Genomic DNA, 23,688 nt, shown 5'->3' with positions numbered 1-23,688 from the left:
GCAACAGGTAGTTAGTATTGTTTACATTTTTACTATTAGTGATGACTTAATTTAACTAAGTGGACTGTTGTCTTGGCATGTGAGTGAGATTGTACGCCTTTTTCGCATAACCAAAACCGTTCTAATGCCAAAAAAAAAAAGGTTATAAAAAATAAATGTGTCAAATTAACATATTTGAGTATAAAAAAAATGGCATACTTCAACAATAAAACTTTTAAAATAATCCCCAAAACAGTAGTATTTTTTGGTGAATTTTTTTTACCCTCTTATAAGTCGACCCCCCAAGTTATAAAATAATTTTTGTGTGAAAAAAAATGTGACTTATAGGCGAAGATATACGGTAGTAGTTATAGGAATCCTTTTTTTAATAAAAGAAAGAAAGAAATGTTTTATTTAACGGCGCACTCAACACATTTTATTTACGGTTATATGGCGTCAGACATATGGTTCAGGACCACACAGATTTTGAGAGGAAACCCGCTGTCGCCACTACATGGGCTACTCTTCCGATTGGCAGCAAGGGATCTTTTATTTGCGCTTCCCACAGGCAGGATAGCACAAACCATGGCCTTTGTTGAACCAGTTATGGATCACTGGTCGGTGCAAGTGGTTTACACCTACCCAATGAGCCTTGCGGAGCACTCACTAAGGGTTTGGAGTCAGTATCTGGATTAAAAATCCCATGCCTCGACTGGGATCCGAACCCAGTACCTACCAGCCTGTAGACCGATGGCCTGCCACGACGCCACCGAGGCCGTTTTTTTGTAATGAAACGATAGGTGAAAATATAGCTGTGATAAAGGATTTTGTTGTATATTTAGGAGGATGGGGAGGCATATTTTTATTAAATTTTAAATACTGATATATGTGGAGAATTAAACGTCGCTAGACATCTGCGTGAATATAACTATAATTCTAATAGTTAAAAGTAGCAAATACATTCCAATTAAGTTCATTTTATTGTATAAATATTGTAATTTTGCTTTGTTAAAACCCTTGAAAGGTGGCTCCAGAGACTTTGTCTAAGTTAATGTTTCTCTACTTTTGGTCTTAAACCGTACCAATCGTACCAATGCAAACTTTGGTAGACCGTTTTTCGCTGCCATTATATCATCTAATACAAAATATGTACGTTAGTCACTAGAGATTCACAGCCCCTACGAAGCTGCTCATGACAACAGTTACTGTCAATCATGCCGCCCCTGTGTGGTCCTTAACCATATGTCTGACGATACATAACCGTAAATAAAAATCTGTTGAGTGTTGTTAAATAAAACATTTCCTTCCTTCCCTGCACATTTGACACGGCAGTAATATAAGTACAGATTGTTTATTTTAGGATACAAGAAGTTGTTTAACAGAATTTTTCTTTTCTTTTATTGCAAAAGTGTCATCAATGTAATTTTATGTTTCTGGTTTTTCCAGGGCCCAGAGATGCTGAACTACTACTGGCTGATCGCAAGGATTTGAGGAAGATTCATTTGGAAACCTATCACTACACACTTTTGGTCAGCGAAGAAAAAGTGTTTGGTGCAATTGCCATGGACTTTGACTATGATGATAATATGCTGTTCTGGACAGATGTTGCTGTTGAACAAGTACTTAAGTAAGTAACACAAGCTGATAATGACTTCACTGTGTATGCTTTTGTCTTCTATGTATTTTTTCTTGCTGGTATGTATTCTTTATCCTTGTAAAAGTGTTGTTAACATCACTCTCTGAACATACACATTTTGTTTTAGGGCCAATTTTGACAATATATCGGATGTAAAAGTTGTAGCTGATAATAAGACTGTTCAGACTCCCGATGGCCTGGCTGTAGATTGGATTTACAAACACATCTACTGGACGGATACCGGCCTAGATCGCATCCAGGTATCTACGATGGATGGCTCAATGAGAAAGACTCTCGTGGACACAGATCTTGATGAACCTCGTGCCATTGTTGTTGATCCACAAAATGGGTAAGTGGACCAAATTATTATTAGTGGCTTAAATTTGTAATGAATATGATTAGTTAATTGTCTAAGAATGTTTTTAAAAACAATGTTTGGTGACATGCATTGTTGATTTCTAGTTTGTGCCTTTCATTTGCCATTACTCTTTATCATGTATCATTTTTTAGAAATTCAAGGTAGCTTAATTTTGGAGACTTGTATACATACAAATGACATTGTGATCATTTTTAAGACTTAAAAGTGAAGTTTAAAAGAAGAGTTAATTATTGAGCGAATTGTTTTCAAATTTTTTGATTAGCAACAGCTTTTTGTTAATTTTAAAATACCTGTGTCTGTTGACATGATTATGAAGACACAGTAAAAAAATCATTGCTGCTACTACCATTGCAGTGCATTTATTGTTGATATATTTTTCAAAGGGAGTCTTTATTTATTTGCTTTAATAATTTTACAGTTACATGTACTGGACCGACTGGGGAAACAAAGCCAAAATTGAAAGGTGTGGAATGAATGGTCAAGGACGTGTTTCAATTATTGAGGCTGATGATAATACACATGATATCGTTTGGCCGAATGGTCTTACAATTGGTGAGTTTGTTTAGTCTACTAAATTGAGTCGAAAACTGCTCAGAGCAACAGGGGTGGACTACTTGTTAATAACAAAATTTGAATGTATTGTTTTATGCAGGTTGAATGTAACCTTTGACTGTATGAAGTTTTTTTAGTATGTAAACAATATATGAATTAGTATCACTTTCTATTAAAAAAAAACCTAACTTTGGTACCAACAAGTTACTTTTATTTGAATACAGATAATTTTTAGATGTTCTAGTTTAAGTTTTGAAATGAAAAGCCTAACACTTTTTGGAATGTGAAATTGATATATAATATATTAATGTGTAAAGATATTCAACGATAACACCTTGAGAAAATAATTTTTAGTCCCTCCTGGTCCAACTGGAAGGGACTATAGGTTTCATCTCCATCTGTCTGTCCCATTTATAGTTTTCCAGCTCATAATATTGAGCTAAAAAAAAAATGATGTGGCTTAATCATGTAATCATGATTTATCCATTTTTCAGTTAGGACCCTTGAATTTGGGAGATAAGAAATATTTTTGGGTCTGGTGTATTACTTTAGCAATACTTTCAGGATATTTGTTCTAATTGATCATTTGTCTTTCTCACAGACAGTCGGTAGAATGTTGCGGGTGGTATAGGGCACCCTTAGAAGTACTGGTGAATCTCTGAGTTATAAAGGGTAACTATATATTTGTGGACATGTTCACTTATAACTTTGGAGCACATTTCTTTGTTTTAAGATTACGTTGATCAGCGATTATACTGGATAGATGCCAAGCTGCACAAAATCTCAAGTATCAACTTGAATGGTGGAGATATGAAGGTCATTTTGCGCAACCATGTACACCTGAATCATCCGTTCGCCATCACAGTCTTTGAGGTATGTTGTATTAGATTTTGAAATAAAATAAAATACAGAAACATTTTTTATGTGTATTAATACTCTGAGATATCAGACTTCGTCATTTAAGGCGAGTTATCAAGGAGTAAATTTATCTTCCCTTAGCTTGATTGGTTAGACAAAGCTTTGTACTGTTCCCATAACAAAAAACGTCTTCGTTCACAATTGTTTGTCTACTAATACCTGATTTAGTCTTTCATTGCATATGTTCAAACCAAGTAAGTAGCTGTTCAGTATTATTGATGCTATTTTTTTTTTTTCATGACATCAATATACTAATAAATATACGTGTTGAGTTCTTAAATGTCATCATCTTGTGATGTTTGGAATAGCAATTTATATTGAAATGAATAACTGTCTTTTTAAAAAAAGTAACAAATCAAACCATTTTTTGTTTTGCAGGACTATTTGTATTGGACAGATTGGCCTTCCGAGTCTGTCCGTAAATTCACCAAATTTGGTAGCGACACAGACAGTGTGCAAACTATTGCCTTGGATTTGCATTCTCCTATGGATGTCCAAGTCTTTCACAAGTACAGGCAGCCAACCAGTGCAAGTAAGTTAAAAGAAATCTTTCACAGTGAAGTGCAAAATGTTCCTTATTTATATCAGTATATTACTCCTATTTTCACATTTTATTTGATATATGCCGTTTTTTAAATAATAATGTATTTTGGTTTGTTTTGTTATAGATGTTTGTGGATCTAACAATGGTGGATGTTCTCACTTCTGTTTGCCTGCCCCTAACAATGCTACAGGCTTGTTGAACTTCACGTGTGAATGCCCAGATGGCTTTGTTCATCTACCATATGACTTGACAAAATGTATTCTTGCTGGTATGTATTTTTTATCATCCATGCGCTGCAGAAATAAGCCAGTGTGCCTGCACACTTGTATACATATGTGTTTTATATATATATGTGTGTGTGTGTGTATATATATATATATATATATATATATATATATATATACACACACACATACACATACACATACACACACATATATATATATATATATATATATATATATATATATATATATATATATATATATATATATATATATATATATATATATATATATATATATATATATATATATATATATATATACAAGTGTGCAGGCTTGTATATTTATAGATAAACTATATATATATATATATATATAGTTTGAGTTTTGGAGGTTTATTGCTCTAATGAAATTCCTCTTAATATACAGTTGAGTTTCACCGACTTCATTTGAATGCAAAGACATGAGATGAGTCATCTTGAATTACATGTTATTTACAGATCTAGTTTCATTGTTAAGTCAAAATACTGTGATGGTTTAGATACTTAGAATTTTAGTGTAATTATTTTGGCATAGTATACAATTTTATGCTGTAAACCTTTGCTTGAGTTTTTGTTAGACATTCATTTACTGACTGAGTTTATCACTGTAAGAGATCAAAGAAGAGCATTTAGTATTTCAGAACTTAAGTGTTGATCAAAGAAATGTTTGGATCATGATTAGAATTGGGGTAGTTAAGGATGTATGTATGTAAAAAATATAAAAAAGAGAACATTGAGATGCTATTCATTTCATATTACTAACCAAACTGTATTATTAACTAGTCCTGACATTATCTACTTCATTGTATTGCTAACTTGCATCATGGTATTGCTAACTTCAGCAAGAATTTTTTTATTTATTAGAATAATTGGTTTTTGCAACATTATATTGCTATGGATGTTTTGTTTTTAAAATTTTTATTCTTCTGCATGGATGGAAACAGCATTACTTCCAACTACTTTCAATAACAAATACAACAGCTATTTAACCATGTACAAACTAGCTGACGGCTTCTTTTGAGAAAGGTCTTTATTTATCACTAAGAAAATAGCTTGTGTTGCTTCATTTGACATTTCAATTCAAAAAATTAAAAAAAAAAATTCAATTCGGTATATACACTATTTTATGATATATGCTAAATCTGTACTGAATTGATTAGTAATTTGTTCCAAAGGGCACACATTATGCCTTTGACTTTGAACCTGCTTGGAATGGGTTCACTTATTTCAATGTAGGACTTAGCAATGGTTGTCTTCTGCAGAAAATGCCACAGAAGGCAATCCTACTGGCCCAAGAAATAATACGAATGGAAAGACCAAATCTCCGAATAACAGTCATCAGTTACAAAGTACTACTCAGGGTGAGAATTGTTGTTCTTGTAGATGTGGAACATTTTCTGTTAACCTGAATTGTGTTGTTTTATTTAGTTATTGATATTAAATGTTTGTTGTTTAACTGTTGTGGAACACAATAGCTGCATGGTAGAAACATAGATTGGTGAGTGAGTCTGTGACCACTTGATAGCATGGTGTGCACGAGGCTGAATGATTTCACTTGTAATGTGGGCATGTTACCCCCTCAACTTCCCCCACTGTACTTCTGCCAGTTTTTCAACATATTTAATTTAATGCAGATTTGTTTTTTGTTTTTTGGGTGTGTTTTTTAGCTCACATTTAATGGTGAATTTTAGATACACTTCACATTATTGGGTTTTACATTAAGTATGCACTTTAGTTGGTTTGCTGTGCTTGGAGAGAAGTCTCAATGTTTTCACTTTGTGTAATCATATACTCTTCAAAAAAAAAACCCCATTGATTTTCATCAAAGTTTAATTTAAAAAAACTGGTAGACATGATACAAGCAAACAAAGATCAAGACGCCATGAGAAGGGGATTACTCTATAGATAACTGAAACCGTATCAGAAACATGTACACGGGCATATGTGTGACATAGGAGTGGGCAAAATGTCAGTATTGGTTATGACCACCATGAGCCCTGATGACAGCTTGACAACGGCGATGCATGGAAGCAATCAAACGTTGCATAACATGTTGTGGAATGTTCTGCCACTCATGCTACAGTACAGTAAAAAGTTGCGGAAATGTCTGGAGTGGTGGATTCCTCCGGCGTACACGCTGATCCAGTGCATCTCATAGATGTTCTATTGGGTTTAAATCCAGCGAATGGCCAGGCCACGGTAATGTCTGGACGTTGTGGCACTGCAGAAACTCCTGACTAACATGTGCAACATGTGGTCTGGCATTGTTATGCTGAAACGATGTTCATGTGCAGAATGACGTGATGCTGCAGGATCTCATCTCGATATCTGATGCCTGTCAGTGCACCTGCTACATGCATAAGAGCCGTCCTACCACCATGATGGATTCCTGCCCACACCATGACACTGTTACCACCAATACGGCCGACTTGTTGCACACAGTTTGGAGCATAACGTTCCCTCAACGTCTATAGACACGTCTGCATCCATCAACAAGTGACAGGAGAAAATGAGACTCATTTGAGAACAAAACAGTCCTCTACCTGGCACATCTCACCCTCTGCTGGCACCACTGCAGATTCTTCGCTATGTGATGTGAGGTCAAAACGTTACGTCGCACTGGTCTTCTAGGGAAAATTCCTGCCTGCCTTTGCTGATTACGATTGGTCTGGTCAGAAATTCTGTGTAGTCCAGGGATTTATGTCACTGGTTGTTGCTGTTGTGGTCGATTTTGAAGATGACACACCCACATGTATTGATCTTGAGTGGTGGTGGTTACTCTGGGATGACCTGACCTTAGCCTGTGACTGTCATTAACACTGAGTGGTGTTGTACCGTGCCCATAAAGCAGATGTGGTCTGTGTGGAGACACCAAAGTGCTTTGCCACAGCTTGTTAAGTTGCCCCTACTGACAATCTCCCAATGGCATTGTTGTGTTGAGCTGACGTCAATCTTGGCATTATTGCGTTACCTACAGTGTCATTATGCAGTCTGTTTGAATCACTGCTGATATGGCCTGGTATGCCCTTCGGCATGCAAAGTTACAAAACTAAATGATGCACTGCTTCTTTGAGGATTGCACTTTTGCGTTTCAGTACATAGGTTAATTGTGGCTACGTTTATGCTAATCAAACATGTTTTCTAGTGTTTTTGCATCGCCACTCGCTCACTTACTTGATTGTCTTTACGATGTCTTTGATTCTGTAAAAATAATCTGATAGTTTCATTTGTTTGAAGAGTATATTTCTAAGGAGTTGCTCGGTATGGTCTCATGTTTGTATTGCTCATTGTTTCACAATTTTTGCTCTGCCCATATATGGGTATTGCGCAAACAAATTCTTATTATGATTTTGCAATTTACATTGTGGTATCTTAATTTCTGGAATAGCATCAATAACTAGTTCTCACATACTTATATAGCAATGATGTACATCCTCTTAAGCCTTTGGAACATTTTTACAATTTTATAACATGAAATCCTGCCTATTTTAATTTAAGAACCATTTTGAACCCCACCATACCCACACAAATACTTTGTAAAATGGTTCGGCAGTAAAAGCATGTTGGACATGTGCATTTTTTTATTCAAGAATATCCATGGGTTCACAGATCTTCAAGTTTAAAAAAGACGATGTTACTCAAATTCAACAATATTCTTGACCGTCAAATACTCTGTATTGGAATTGGCAAACTGGTAGAAGTCCTATTACTTACTTCCTTGATTGGAACCACTTTGATGTGCTTGGCTTGGTTTAACAAGGTTATTGGTTTCTCTTTAGGAAGGGCAGATGTCTTATATTCATTTAACTTTTACACCCAGTTCTGGATATCAAATTGAGGGATAGATGTATGGCCCTTGCAGTTCAGAAAATTGTCTTTGCATTTGTATTTTAAGCGTCTACATTAGTATATACTCAAAATAATGAGCAGCAACAAATGTTTTTGGTGATGTTAATAAATGTTACATAAGCTATTACTTAGGCATCGCTAAATCAGGGCTCACCCTGTCCATTTCAAAATTAGCTAATTGCTAATTTTTATACAAAATGGCTTCACCCTTTAGTCGGTGGCATTTTAACCATTTCCAAGGAAATACTCTTATAAATCTGAAAATTGGCTAAACCAAAATTTGTACCAGTGTGAGCCCTGCTAAATGCTGTCGATAAATGTGAAGGTTGATAAACACATAAAAATGTATTTTCAGGTAGTAATCAAAGCTTTCCAGTAATTTTACTGTTTTGTTTTCTGATATATTGCAGGATCTGTGGAATTGTCTACCAAAGTGCCTGTTGCAACTCAAACCTCGAAACATACAGAAGTAGAAGTGACATCATCTGGTCCTGGTGGATATACTATTGTCAATAATGGCAATCAGTCCGTTACTGTTGAAGCTGGACAATTTGAAACCAAGGAAGAGGAAGATATTGGGCGTATTGCAGGAATTGTCATTGGCATTCTTTTAACACTAGTCATCATAATTGTTGTTGTAAGTACTTCCTTTTTTATTGAAAACAAGTCACCTATGTAAATTTGTGTTGAATTAGAATATGCTATAACAAGAAGAAATGAGTACCAGTGAAAGAAAATCAATTTTAATTACATGCATGCCATTTTAAGTATCCATATTTATCTTGCTTTACATAATGTATCCATGTCAGGTTTCTTTAAAACAAAATGTGGGGGTTATTTTTAGCCACCTGTTTGTTGAATTGTAAAGGGTCTGGCTCATTTTAATGAGGTCTATTTCTTTTTCAGATTGTTTTCATCGTTTATAGAAGATACAGAGGAAAAACTGGAAAGAGTATGAACTTTGACAATCCAGTCTATCGAAAAACAACAACAGATGAACAGTTTATAATTGAGAAAAATAATGAATCATTACCTCCAGTAAGTACAGTTCTTGGAATTAGCACATATATTGCTTTACCGAGTGTTTTCTGTGGATCATAGGGCCAGTGGTAAAACTTCACCTGATGCACAGTCTTTTGGGCTATTTCTTATTCCAGAAAGTGTACCACAACTGGTATATCAAAGGCTGTGTTATGTGTTATCCTGTCTGTGGGATGGTGCATATTTAAAAAATCCTTTGCTACTAATGGGGAAAATGTAGCTGGTTTCTCTCTTAAGACTCTAAATTACCAAATGTTTGACATCCAATAGCCAATGATTAATAAGTCAATTTGCTCTAGTGATGTTGATGAACAAAATAAACTTTATTTGGATCATATTTCAAAACAACCATTTTACTCAACACACTTGTTTTTAAAATATTTAGTTATAGTGGGTGCCATTAAGTGTGGTTTAATCAGTATTGAGAACAGAATATGCTAGGATAAAGTTGTTCTGTGGAGGAGAATTACACTGGAAATGTTGTGTAACCCACTGAACACTGTTCTTATTTTTAACCCGACTGCTGGATTAATTTTTGTCTGAAAACCAAGTTGAGGGTGTACAAATTTGCAACTTTTACTTACATATTTTCACTTAAATGTTTTATAAATACATGAAATAATGTTCATATTTGAGTCGGTAAGGATTACTATTGTGGGTTTTTCTAATTTTTATATTTTAAATTGATTAATGTTGATTAACATTAGGCAAAAAATCAATAAAGTTTTGTTTACTGACGTGTATTTATGAAATGAACTACAATTAATGTCACAATATTTTGTGATTTTGGTACCTGATAAAATGGTCCAATTCATTATGAAATTAGCTGAAAAGAACTGGTCTGTGGTGTGTAATATTGATTGCTTGGGTTTTTGTCTGTACCAACCAAGTGTCCTGCAATTAGTATATCTAAGGTCATGTCTAAGAAAGTGTATGTCTGAGATCTGCTATTGAAAACAATAGCCTACAGTGTGACAGCAACAGTTTTCAGTTCTTACTATTTAGACCAAGATTCAGATAGTCCCTAATTAAAAATGTGAATAGATGCTGTTAACTAAACATTCCTTTACATGTAAATATGAAAGTTTTCTTTGTCTCTTAAATTACTACCAGGTTATAGTTTGTGTTTGCATGGCCTGACTGAAATACATCTGTGTTTGGCAATATAAGCCTAAAAGTTTAAATTAGGCAGCTCCTAATAATAATAATTTACTACAGACCATCGGAGAAATATAAAAAAAAAAATATGTATATAGTTGGTCGACTTTAGTGCATGAAATATTAAGAAATATTTGTTACAAAATATATGTTTGTGAAACTAGTTTTTACTAGGGTATGCTGCTTGGATATTGGGTTAGTGTAACTTTCTAAATCCATTTTTAATCATTTTTTATTTTGATTTTTTTTTCCAGAGTTTACAGCCACTTACTCAAACAGTCTGATACTTGCACACTTGCCTTACCTGGAGAACATCTTCATGTTTTGTTGTGTTAAGTGTTTTCAAGCAAGAGTGATCTACATCTCCAACAATGTATACTACCTGTAACAGCTTGGTGCCCGACTTGCTTGGATTCTCATCCAGACAACATGTCTTGGCCAAGTGGATTTTACATCAATTCGACTACTCCACATTTTGATTCCGATATCTGTGCCAACTAAAGTGTCTACTGGTTATGCTGTATTGAATTACTTTATCTTCACTGTGGTTGTGTGATTGTTTGGTTTATTTTCACTTTTTATGAAATACCTTTGCTAGGACTTTTCAAAGAAGTGTTCATTTGTTGTCTTTGTGGCTGCATGGATGGGTGCACATATTCCAAGGATAATGGTTTCATTTCTTAAATTATTTTTTTGATTGGATGCTTTGTTGTATGAGTGTGTGTATGCTTAGGAATCATTTTCTTGGTACCTTTTGTTTATATATTTATGTGCTGATTATGTGAATATCATTCATCCATCATTTATTTTCCATTTTGCACACCATTTTCATACACTTCACCTAAATCGGGATTTGTTTGTTGTTCGAAGAATGTTTATGAAGTTTGTACAGTGCTAAACAATTGAAACCAAGAACTGGTGGCAGCTTACCATAACTGGTGCAGTAATGTGATACTTTTATTGTACAGTGCACATAGAATTATAATTGGATTGACTAGCAGATAATAGACTTGAGGAGAATTGCCGTGGGACTCTATAGGGAGAGGAACTGTGGTTGCCTAGAAGAGCTTTTCGGTCTCAAGAGTGCAGTATAAGGATATTGCCACTATTTTGGGAAAACAGTTTGAGCGTAATTGTGTAAAACACACAAGTGTAAGTGAACATGCACAGCCAGCCTGCTCTCAAGTAGTGTTAGGCTGTGGTCAGTAGTGTGAGAGTGATTGTGCATCCCAGCACGGCTTGAGCTGGCCAGGTGTGTGTGTCCTAGTGCTCCTTAATCATGGTAGAGAGCAGCTTGTTTGAGCTGTACCGAGGTAAAGCATCACCAGCGGTTATGTAACTAGAATAACAGTCTGCTTCACCATCTTATGTTCAGCAGAAAGAAATCTTTCATTCATTTTCATGAAAACAGGTTTATTAGACTAATAATTTTATCATTTATTTAGACTAGTTTGTTATGTTGGTATTAAAACAAAATGAATACAAATAGTGGATCTAATTAAGATATATCTACATATCGGTCCCATTTTATACCATAAAGTTTAAGCTGATATTTGTGTTTTATTTTACCAAAATGTAAACACAAAGGTTTCTGTTCTGCAAATATAAGTTATGTCACTAAACACATTGATTAATCCAGCACCAGTTACATTTGTATATTTAGTTAGTTCTATGGTATTAAGCAGCCCATTGTACTTGCTTTTCATGTTATGACCTTGCCCCTTGCTTATAAAACTAAAAGTCCAGACTTTAATGTAATGCTATTTGAATGACGTTGCCATGACGTTAAAGTCTGGACTTTATTAGTCTAGACTTTAAGGTTTATAAGCACGGGGACAGATCTGATTTCTCATCTTAAACCATTTCCTACACACAAATTTCATGGAGGACAGTGATTATTTTGCATGTGACATCTATCAAATTAACTTTTATAGATATTTTATTTATTTATTCACTTAAATTTTGCCATTTATATGTAATTGGGGCGAAATTTATGTGCACTGTCAGTGATAAATGCAGTACATGTATTGTCTGTTGTAATTAAATAACAAATTGTATGGCTTCGACTGTTGGTCTATGACCTGATTTCAAAAATTGCACCCTTTTCAGTTTTGTCAATTCAGCCAGTTTTTGTTTGACACAAGTACACCCACTTTTGCTTTTCAGAATTCACACTAGTGTCCATTTTATCCCATAAAATCTATTGGTTTCACTTGGGCAGGTCTGTGTTAACCTTTTCAACACTGCATTGCTACTAGTTGTCTTGGCATCATTTTTATTAATAAAAAATATATTATTGAACAAGACGAATGTAAACTGGTAAACAGTTGATTTTTAGTGTTATTTCTGACAGTGAGCTATTCTAGCATTGGCTGGATTGAGCACAGTTGTAAAAAATAAGGGGAAAAAATGTGCCCCCAAAAGATCATTGTTGGTAACAATATGACCAACAAAAAGGTTTTCTAATTGGGTTTGTTCAAATAAGAAAAGAATACACGGTCACTTGAAATTGTATAGGGTATATGAACTACAGGTTTCATGAAAAAGCATGCAGTGAAATTGTTAACTAAGCAATACATTTTAAAATGCCCCTTTGTAAAGTAGTAATCCACCATATATAATGGCAGATGTGATCTATACTATTAAATGTCCTTTAGAAAGTGTCGTATTCATACACATACTTTGTGGGAGAGAAAAACATTTTATTACCAAAATTGAGTATCAATTCTTGTAGGGTGGGTGAATAAATTTTATTAACAATTTATGAAACAGTTTTGGGGGGGGGGGGGGGTAAATTTGTACATGTATTATATGTGGTTTAAAAGAAAATGTCTTCTCATAAAAACCAGTATGTTAAACCAGATATTGATATCCTCGGAAGAAAACTCTGCTGATTGGTTAACTTGTAAATCTTTAAAAATTGAATTGCGTTGGGTTCAACATTCAGGTTAGAATCTGACATCTTTTCATACCCATCAAGATCCAAATATCACATATATGTAGATAAAATTTACATGGATTATATCCAGTGATTATTCTAAATCCCAAATGTTTACTCCCAACAGTTGGGTAAAATACAAGATTCCATGCAATGTATGTTTTGTATTATATGTACATGTAACTAAGTGCAGCTTTTGTAAATATTTTTGTACGTGTTGTATAGTGATGTATTTTGTACATAAACCTCAGTACTTGTGACCCGTGCTTTATGAATTAATGCAATTGTTATTTGCTCATCTAATGAATTTTGTGAAGTCCATGTTTGAAAGGAGGCACCTGCATAATTACATGTGTAAATGCTTACTGCGTTAAATTATTTATATATGGAAGACATGACTGCTTGTGATGTGTGCAAGTAATATATAAACTTGAGCTTGCTGCTGTTTTCATTCCATCTCTACAAACTGAAGTTGCCTGGATGCTGTGTTGCAGAAAAAAAGTATATGTGGTATTTAACATTTTTGTAAAATGAGTGAACATGTTTGTTGTAGTACTTTTTCTTGTAAATACATGTAACGGACATCTTGAAACTTTTTCGTTGAACAACTGTTGTGCATTGTCAACCTAGCATTATAATAGATCTCCCTTTTGAGTTGATATTTTTAGTCCATAGTAACTTGCACATGTTACTGTATGCAAAATGGCTTTATAGTCCAGGGCCCGTTCCACGTAACTGCACAGCTAATGTATGCACTTACGGTGATCTTAGGCCTAAGATCGCTTTGTGGAACGGAGCCCTGGTCATTGTACTGAAAGCAGGTGTTTTTAGTGATTACGATTCAAATGTTTCAATCAACTGTGGTAAAATATTCACTGCCGCTTATGTTTGAGCTTTGTTAATATACTGAAATGAGTTAACCTTGTTAATGTGTCACATGTGTTCAGTATGAATAGAACCTCATTTTGTTTGTCTTGTAAACAAAATGTTTGAGGCCACATCGCTCCTAAATGTATTCTTGGAATTCTCTTTTAGTGAGTAACAACTCTTGTCCAAAAACAATTGGTTACAGGTCCTGTGCAGATATTGTATAAGGCATTAAATTGCATGGAAATGTGTTACGATGAAATAAAGAAAGATTAAGAAACCATTTGATTGCTAAGTTTATACAATAAAATAGAATAAAGTTATAAATGTGCATGTGTAGTTGGATTCCCAGCAATTTGAATATGCTTCTGGTACATTACAGATGTATGAATGAAGCAATTAAATTCACATTTTTTGTAATGTGTTTTGATTATATAATTCAGCTTTTGGATCTAAGTAGGCATTAACATAAACATAATGCTGAATAATAAAAACATAATGCTGAATAATAAAAATATACTACATTAATAAGACACCGGTTATATTCCTCTCTACCCTTCTTCGAACCCACCCCCACCTCAAATCACTGAACCTGGCTCATTTCTTTGTGATTTAGTCTTAGCTGTTACAGAGCTAAAAATGTGATTACAACAAAACCATAACGACCACACTGGTAATTGACAAAACGAGTAATGTATTGCTAAAATTTAAATTTTTGATATTAATCAGTTGAAAATATTTTTCCAGAGTTCTTGATCTTTCTGCTCATTTGACGAAAAGCTAAGCATGCATTAAGTGGCATTTTAACCCTACCTCATTATTAATGAATTCAGGAACAATCGTATTTCTATTTGTGTTAAATGATTTCTGTAATTGGATATATATTTTAATTTTGACAATAAGCATGTAAATGGAACAGTAATCTGAGTTTGAAGCTATGCAAGCTGTCAATATCAGACTACAAAAATTGATTAAATTATTATTATATATAATTCTTGCCAGTTTATGTGGTATGGTTATAAAGTCTACAACATACAAGCACCGACTAATAATTACTACTCAAATCACCTCTTAGATTAATTGCAAAAACAATATTTCATATATGGTTCTGAATACATGTACACATGGTATAGCAATGTAACATTGTTTGGCAAGTAGCAGTTACATGTATATCTGTTTTATTATGTACATGATGCCGTTTTTGATGTAAATTTAATTGGTTCTACATGCTAACAGAAAATTGTTTAAATGGTTTGTCTATCATTGTGCAGCTGGAATAGTTGTTAAGTGCATCTTTGTATACTTAGTATTCGGCTGAATCTCAGACCTGTTAGCAGGTAGTGCTATTTGATGTACATGTATATAATATTTGTTAATTTCTTTCTGGTTTTCTATTTTTCTTCTTTTCTTCTTTTTTCTTTTTGTTTTTGGGAAGTTTTAGTGCACAGACAGCTGAGTTTATACACCAGGATTTTGTTTTGTTTAAACATTATTTTATTTATACGACTATAGTTGAGTTTGTTGTTTACATAGTACACTATTGGAATTCTGATACTGCAACATGCAGCTGTGTTTCAGTCAATATTTGATATGTTATAATTGAGTTTTTTAGTTACTAGATTTGGTTCAGTAATGTCAAATTTTGTATTCAAAACAAATACAACCAATGCTTGAAGATAATTATTACTTTTCTGGTGTTTGTTTTGTTAATTAATTACACATTTAGAAATATAAAGCTTATGTTGTATTTTGAATAATTCCCATATTTTTAAATAACTGGAAAATCCCACATACTAAATGAAAAGTGGTGTTGGTTTAGCAGTTACCGGTACTTGACAACTGCTTATATCAATCTTACACTTGAGTGTCGGGTGGAGGGATTGAATACCAGTTTCCTCCACCAACGATCTCTAGAAAGGCCTCAATATTGAACACAAAACTTTTACCTGCATGCTGCAGTGATGGATTATATGCAGTGGCTTGTTAGGTGTGTTTTTGTTGTGTTTTGTGTTTTTGTTTTTATATGTTGACGTTTAATTTTTGTCATATTTGTGTACATAATTTACGAAAGTGTTGAGCTAACTTGTATAAATTGTTTGCAATGAAATTAAGAGAGACCTGGCACATGTTTGTAGATTTATAAATGGTTGTAAATGTTTGCTAATAAATATATGTGAGAATTATTAAACTGTTTTTGTTATTAACACGTACCTAACACGAAACATGTAGCAGTAAAACGTTAAACTCTAGTATCTAGTTAACATTTTACATTCCTTTTTAACACTTATGGGTCATTCTCCATTAACTGTAGCAACCAATAAAGTATGAATGTTGAAAAATAAATATCTTCTGAGAATGTTAAAAGTGACCTCCCTGCAGTCATAAATTGTCTAACTATTTAAAAATAAATTCCCCTGTAAAGAGTCACCCTTTTAACAGTGACGGATGTTGAACTAAGGAAGTCGTACTGATAACCCGTCATGCCCTCCTTAGGAATTGTACCCTATGAATATATAAATTGGTCATGTTAGAAAGTGAACAAAATACATTTTCTGAACAAGAAGAAACATCTTTAATGAAATCAACTTGAAAAATACAACTTTCTTTACTAATTTGTTCAAGATCGATGTTTGTAATAACACACATTGACTACATTTTTATGCACAGATTGATACCTTATGTTCCAGACTGCATAGAATTGATGACAGACTTGCTCTAGGTAAATTTCAGAGTTTATCTGCACCCAACAAACACATGAAATAACACAAGGGAAGTATACTACTCAGAAGTGTTCACTTATTGTTGACAACTATCAAAAGAAGAGGTACGGAGAACGTACGTGACGTTAAATTAGGATATGGTCGTTTGTAAAAGTTTCTTGCAATCTGTTTACATTTACTAACAAAACTATCCCATCACCATGACCGTGGCTAACATGTAGAATGATAATCTAGCGAATCACGTGCATATTGCCCATTTAATTAATGAATGTCACAGAAAATTGCCTGTAATACAAGTAAATTGTTCATAAATTGATTTTTGACCAACAAGTAAGTTTTTAAAATAAAACAATTCTGACAAAACACGTACAGGGTTATCTCCCCTAACTATAACATATAAGATACCAGCACATTATCTCCAAAGGACACACGAACGGTGTATCGTCACATCTGGGGATAACGTACGTGACTCGGTTTGGTTTAAAATGATTGTTCCATAGTGCCATCCACATGTTCAAAGAATAATGTCATGGTTAGGCCCTATGTAATTCAATCCCTTTAATCCAAACCAAGTACCTTCATTATAGCGTCCCACTCAAACGGGTTAAATTGAAAATGGCGGCTGCGGCTTGTTACAGTAGGTTTGTCAATTAAGGAAATGACATCAGTATTGGCATACCATACGACATCATCAAACATGGGCAATGCGAGACATTGCCTTCACTTCCAAGTCATCCTCATCTACGGCTTGTACCATTCCAGGATAGAGCTTGCCATCGTACAGTACTATCACCCATTTGTTCAAATAGGTGGTTGGATGAACAGGAGCGGGAATTGGGACAAGTTCGAATGGTTTCTGATAACGAAATAAATATCTATAGTCAAAAATGTCACGTACGATATCACAAATGTCATGTACGATATCTACGTTCTGTTCGTCTGCGTTCGCATTTTCTATGGACCGCGATGTGTTTGCAAAGTCATAAGTAAAAAGTACTGCATTACGATTTATTTCGGGGCTTATTTTTTTACAAACCTTGATTCTTTATGGGCTATATGTAGTGAACTATCAGTACATGCAAAAACATCTAATGAATCTCTAGCATACCTGATGTATTTAAGCATAAAATCGGGGTCCAAACATGTGCGCCATGCAGACGAAAATTTTGCCCGTCGATGTTGTATCTAAAATGTTGATTCCGCCTGGAACGCAGACTAATGGATGTCAGATAACGTACGTGACAGTTTCGTACGTGACATTTGCAGTAAGAAGGGCCTGTAGTCATACATGCACTACATTTTATCATCATTTCTCTGCTTGTGCCCTTGTACATCTCAGAAACTCCAAGCCAAACTATGTATTAATGCGCTGAAGTGTCTACTTTTGTAAGACGGGAGCGTTCGTACGTGACACCCTTACAGACACGGTCCAGTATTATGGATTAATTGTCTTTCTGCATCTCTAATGTACATTTTTCAGAGGAAGAATAAGCAGATACACATAATTAAGTATATTTACCAGAATTTAGTCATTAATCCCAATCGATCTAGGCCGCCAGGCCTACGTAGTTTCCTCTTTCAAATTGGATAACGTCTTGACCTAGAATTTGCGACATGATTTATTAGTGAATATTCCATAATTTAAGATGATTTTAAGTAGAGTAGACACATGTTTTGAAAAGGTGCCATGCTGTTGTGCTTACCCGAGTATAAAAACATACTTTAGAGGTAACAATCACGTATTTGTGATGCCCGTTTTATGCTGATCCTCATTTGCGACATGGGTATTTTTAAGGGTCGGCATTTTCCGACGGTCCTTTTGGAGGGAAAGGAGAGTAATGGCAGGTTCAATAAGTACAGGGAATGAACTAGACAACTCAGAAATAGTGTTTATTTTATAATACATTTAAATATTACTGTACAATCAGAGGTCAAAGTGCTGCGACAACTATTTTCTACAGTTGCTACAGTTAAAGGAGAATGACCCTTATACAAAAATATTATATAAAGGAAACTACATTTCATATACCCATGTGTCTTCGCTATCGATGACTATTGTTCAGACTATACTCGAAGAGGCAGATGGCTTTACTCAGAATCTTTTGTAAGGAAGGTTTGATAATCAATCAATAAAATATTTTCAGTAAATTTCCATAATTATTCTTTTTCGTGTCCATACTTTTTCTCTTAAGAGGAATGTTAAGTATTTCTAATTTGTATGCGTCGGAAAGTGGTTCAGTATCTTTACCATCTTTATCATTGAATATACAATCATCAATTGAAATACGGCTATTAAAATCACCAGTTAAACAAATTATTTCGTATTCGGCTAACATAGTTAAAAGTTCATCTTCAATTTGATAAAATGCATCTGGTGATGAGTAAATAGAGTTCTCAGGCGGTATATATACAATGCCATACAATATATCATCATCTACATTTAAAACGCAACCTTTCATTTCAAACCATAATATAAAATCACTTTCCGAAATTACAGTTTTTACGTATGGTACAAGGTTATTTTTAACGAAAAGTGCAATGCCGCCCGATCGTCTATTAGCCATGGATACTCTATTTTGCATATGTATCAACTGAAAACCCGATATTTCTATTTGATCACAGTCATCTGTTTTAGTTTCAACAAAACATAAAACATCATATTTATTTACAAGTTCAATAAACTCTGGATAACTTGTTTTTTTTACACAAGCCGCATACATTTAAGGACAATACGTTAAAAGTGTGTTCACTGCATTGTTCATTACACGCGAGAGAGTCTGCGTTACACTGAATGTTTCCAAGCGCACTAGTCCGAGCTGAACTGTGTCTTCCGTGGTTGTCCTAGCGTCGGCTTGGCGAGTTGTTCTGCGGAGTTGAGTTCGTGGTAGTACAGGGTGGCGTGGTTCGTTTCTCTGTTCTGAGTCCCTGTGTTTGTTGGTCCTGTCCACCTGTCGCGTCCATCTGTTCGTGCGTTGTGTTTCGTGCGTCTTTTTTAAACAATGTTCCGTCTATATACAGTTTGTCATACACTAATGACGCCCTTTTCCCGGCCCTTTTTGCCTGTTTATAGTAGGGATATAATTCTTTCCTTCTGTCATTTATCTCTTATAGAAACAAACAATAACCGAATAAATAGAAACGCCAAAGAATTATGTCTGCAGAGCATTGTTACAAAAACATCAACCAAGCGTAATCTAATGCAATATAATTTATTTTCACCTTTGTAAATTTATGACACAGCAAAAAAAATATGGGGTAATAATGGATGAAATAAAAACCCAGTGGACGAATCGTCCGGTACTGATTTTTTGTAGTGGACGAATCGTCTCGAGTTCCTCAGTGGACGAATTTTCAGTGGACGAATCGTCCGTGGACGAATTGTCCAGTGGACGAATTGACTGCATCCCGTTTCATCCCCGTCTGTCCGTCTTTTTGTCTATCCCACATATTTTTCCGGACTTTTTTTTCTCTCTCTCTTTGTTTTTCTTCTTTCTTTCCTTTTTTTTTTCTTCCTTTTTTGAAAACATTCGGGATTATGCAGAGGGTATACAAAACGATTCGGGTGAATTACGAAGTATGCCGGAAACTAATTTCAATATAAAATTGTATATAAAATTCGTTTCAAGACGGGAAAAAACAACGTGATGGTATAGCCATAAAATTTGTTTATACTAGTATACAATTGTTATTCTCCCGCCCGGAGTGTTTATACTAGTATACAATCCAGAGTTTATTACTGCACTTTTTCTCCTGTTCTTTTATATGCAGCATCCCACAGACAGTGTAGTACATACCACGGCCTTTGATATACCAGTCGTGGTGCACTGGCTGGAGCGAGAAAGGGCGCAATGAGGCCACTGACGGGGATCGATTTCACACCAAATGGTAAAAAGCTACTCTGTCTAAAATACACATCGTTTGATTATTCTCGAGTCCATTCATGACATTAAACTTACATGTTGATAACCAGTACCAACGCTACACGAAGGAATTCGACGCCTCTATTCGAAACGAGGGGTCGGGACGTAGCTTAGTGGTAAAGCGCTCGCTTGATGCGCGGTCGGTCTGGAATCTATCCCCGTCGGTAGGCCAATTATTGGGCTATTTCTCGTTCCAGCCAGTGTACCACGACTGGTATATCAAAGGCAGTGGTATGTGCTATCCTGTCTGTGGGATGATGCATATAAAAGACCCCTTGCTACTAATGAAACAAAAAATGTAGCGTGTTTTCTCCCTAAGACTGTCAAAATTACCAAATGTTTGACATTCGATAGCCGATGATTAATAAATCAGTGTGCTCTAGTAGCGTCGTTAAACAAAACAAACTTAACTATTCGAAACGAAGCTGCGTTGTACTCTCGTGGTGACGTAGATGAAAGTGTGTGCACATGTGACATGTGTGCCCATGTGTGCGAGAGAGAGAGAGAGAGAGAGAGAGAGAGAGAGAGAGAGAGAGAGAGAGAGAGAGAGAGAGAGAGAGAGAGAGAGAGAGACACAGACAGACAGACACGGACGTGTGGTACAGGGATGTTTGTATGTATATGTATATTTTGGTTCCATTTTCATTTGGGCCGTTTTGGCATGGTTCCGTTTTCACTATAATCCGTTTCCGGAATGTCGCGCTTGCGCAGTTCTGAACTCCGAAGTCGTGTGATTGGGAATGCGGTGCGTGTATGACATCCTTCTGAACCGTTTTTTTGATGGTTTGGAATTATTGCATGGCTGATGCGGAGACGCGGATTCAATGCAAAATAAATAAATAAATACAACCAATCAGAAAAAAAGATAGATCGTCCGTCGAACTGGTAGTTGCATTTTTTAATTCGGCCGTCAGAATTTGTATTCGCATTTGGCGAGCGGGCAAGGTTGCTACTTTCTGCACCCCGGAAATGATCCTCTGTGGCACCCTCAACATAAATGGATTTTCAGTTTGTATTTCATTTTGTCTTTATTAATAAATAGCTGTTAAAACAAAATGGGCATGCCTGGATGCATTTAACTTTTAAAAATCCTTATATATTGTACGCAGAAAAATATATTTGATATGTAATTACAATCTTTAAAACGTCTCTTTTAGTCGATAACATCTTAAAAAAGTGCAGCAAACTCAGGAATGTCCCTTTAATGGTTACATGCTACCAAAATGGATAACAAACAACAATAGTTCGTTAGCATGTATATAGTCTGCAATTTTGTACTAAAATTCAGCTGTCTGTAATCTACATAATGTCAAAATATATCAAATATATTATTTAACCTGATCCTTTAGCTATTCGTTAAAGTGTCTAATATGACGACCTCACTAAAATTCCATATCGCTAATATGTGACATTTGGATTTCGCTAAATTTTAATATCGCTAATATTTTATAATTTACAGTATATATATATATACAGTATTTTTCTGGCGTTCACTATCCGTCCATCAAATTTTCCTTTGAAGTCTATACTCTCCTATAGTTTTGATTGAATTGTTAAACAATTTGGAACAATGATATTGTGTGAATGTATACCACTGAGTCATTAAGAGTTTGTATTACTTTAATCTAATCAGATACATGTACAAAGACATTCCGGCCACTCTTTTCCTATATGATAGATATCAGTATGTAAACAGTGAACAGCTCAAGTAAATGTGGTATTCTAACACAATTTGATTTAATTTCATTATACTGAACTACCCTATCGCTATATGGCCCGAGTCTATTTCTCCTTCTCTAATAGTTTTAAGGATTGTCTTTTATTGTTTATGTTCTTCAGGGTATGAACAAAAAGATCATAACAAGTTTGTGGATGATTTTGTTTCCATTAATATACTTACTAATATTAACACTAAAAGTAAATATATTATTTTGATTTAGTTTTCGGGGGTAATAAACAATAATGCTCAATGAGGCAAAGTACCAATATAAAGTGATGTCATCAGATATGATATTCCCTGACGTTATTTTAATGTTCATCATACAAATTAATAATATTGCTACAGCTAGACCAATGAGATGACGTTAAATTATAATGCATTTAACGGAAATTTAATTATTATGACTTAAACTAAATATATGCTAAGTATTTGGTTGTTATACTGACTTAATAATGGTCTTCGAAATTCAGTAGCTAATTTACTCAACCGGTGCTAATTAAATTATATGTGTTTTAATGACCTATATAACCAAATTCAAGCAGAGACTAGTGATTCATAAGAATACTAGTAAATTCTTACCACTGATATTTCAAACCATAGTCATTTCATTGGTAATTCTGTTGCTTTGTCATTTCATTGGTAATTCTGTTGCTTTGTCATTTCATTCCATCAACATGTTCTTACCTACTTTTGTTATTTCTGAAATGTTTTTAAATTAATAGCTGATCTCTACAGACCAATATAGGTCTCTTGCTTGAAAATTATTCATAAGTGGATAACTTTAACAACTTTTTATTAGCCAAGTACTAAATGTTATAGCCACTTTGTATAAACATTAGGGTGAGCCCTGTGCCACTTTCTAAACAATCTGTGCAATATTTCTATTAAATACTTAGTTACTTGCGTGAAGTATTATTCTTTGAACATAGAAAGTGTTTTGGCCCTGTACTGGCACAAACTATTAGGAGTGACATTGTTATGCTGAATATAATTTGCAATTCTTAAATGTAAGCACTCTGGTTGCTGAGCAACTAAATTCAACCTTGAAAGATCAAGTTGACTGCTGTAATAAGTGTACTATGAAATGTTTTTAAACCATGTTAAGCTTTTTATATGGTTCAGGAGTATGTGGTTGTTAGCCATTATCCAAACTGTTTGTATCATAGCTCATAAATTCAATTGTGGTGTAAGAATCAATTTTT

The 23,688-nt window shown here is 34.6% G+C and overlaps 1 protein-coding gene across 3 annotated transcripts in view; it reads left to right on the top strand.

Moving 5' to 3' along the window:
* The window catches only part of LOC121374314 (very low-density lipoprotein receptor-like), a 31,366-nt gene extending 15,057 nt beyond the window's left edge, over positions 1 to 16,309 (top strand). For 2 of the 3 annotated variants that reach the window (XM_041501373.1, XM_041501374.1), the window contains 10 exons: positions 1,426 to 1,606; positions 1,743 to 1,964; positions 2,413 to 2,546; positions 3,280 to 3,419; positions 3,843 to 3,996; positions 4,133 to 4,276; positions 5,536 to 5,634; positions 8,533 to 8,759; positions 9,029 to 9,160; positions 10,576 to 16,309. In XM_041501373.1, coding sequence (XP_041357307.1) covers positions 1,426 to 1,606; positions 1,743 to 1,964; positions 2,413 to 2,546; positions 3,280 to 3,419; positions 3,843 to 3,996; positions 4,133 to 4,276; positions 5,536 to 5,634; positions 8,533 to 8,759; positions 9,029 to 9,160; positions 10,576 to 10,605 — 1,463 coding nt within the window. In that variant the 3' untranslated portion in view covers positions 10,606 to 16,309. The remainder of the gene's footprint in view (positions 1 to 1,425; positions 1,607 to 1,742; positions 1,965 to 2,412; positions 2,547 to 3,279; positions 3,420 to 3,842; positions 3,997 to 4,132; positions 4,277 to 5,535; positions 5,635 to 8,532; positions 8,760 to 9,028; positions 9,161 to 10,575) is intronic. The other variant, XM_041501375.1, reaches the window with a different exon arrangement.
* The last annotated feature ends 7,379 nt before the right edge of the window (positions 16,310 to 23,688 follow it).

This window comes from Gigantopelta aegis, chromosome 6 (assembly GCF_016097555.1).
Source record: "Gigantopelta aegis isolate Gae_Host chromosome 6, Gae_host_genome, whole genome shotgun sequence".
In the NCBI taxonomy this organism is placed as follows: domain Eukaryota; kingdom Metazoa; phylum Mollusca; class Gastropoda; order Neomphalida; family Peltospiridae; genus Gigantopelta; species Gigantopelta aegis.
The sequence above is the reverse complement of the archived record's forward strand: the minus strand, read 5'-3'. Positions and strand labels throughout refer to the sequence as shown.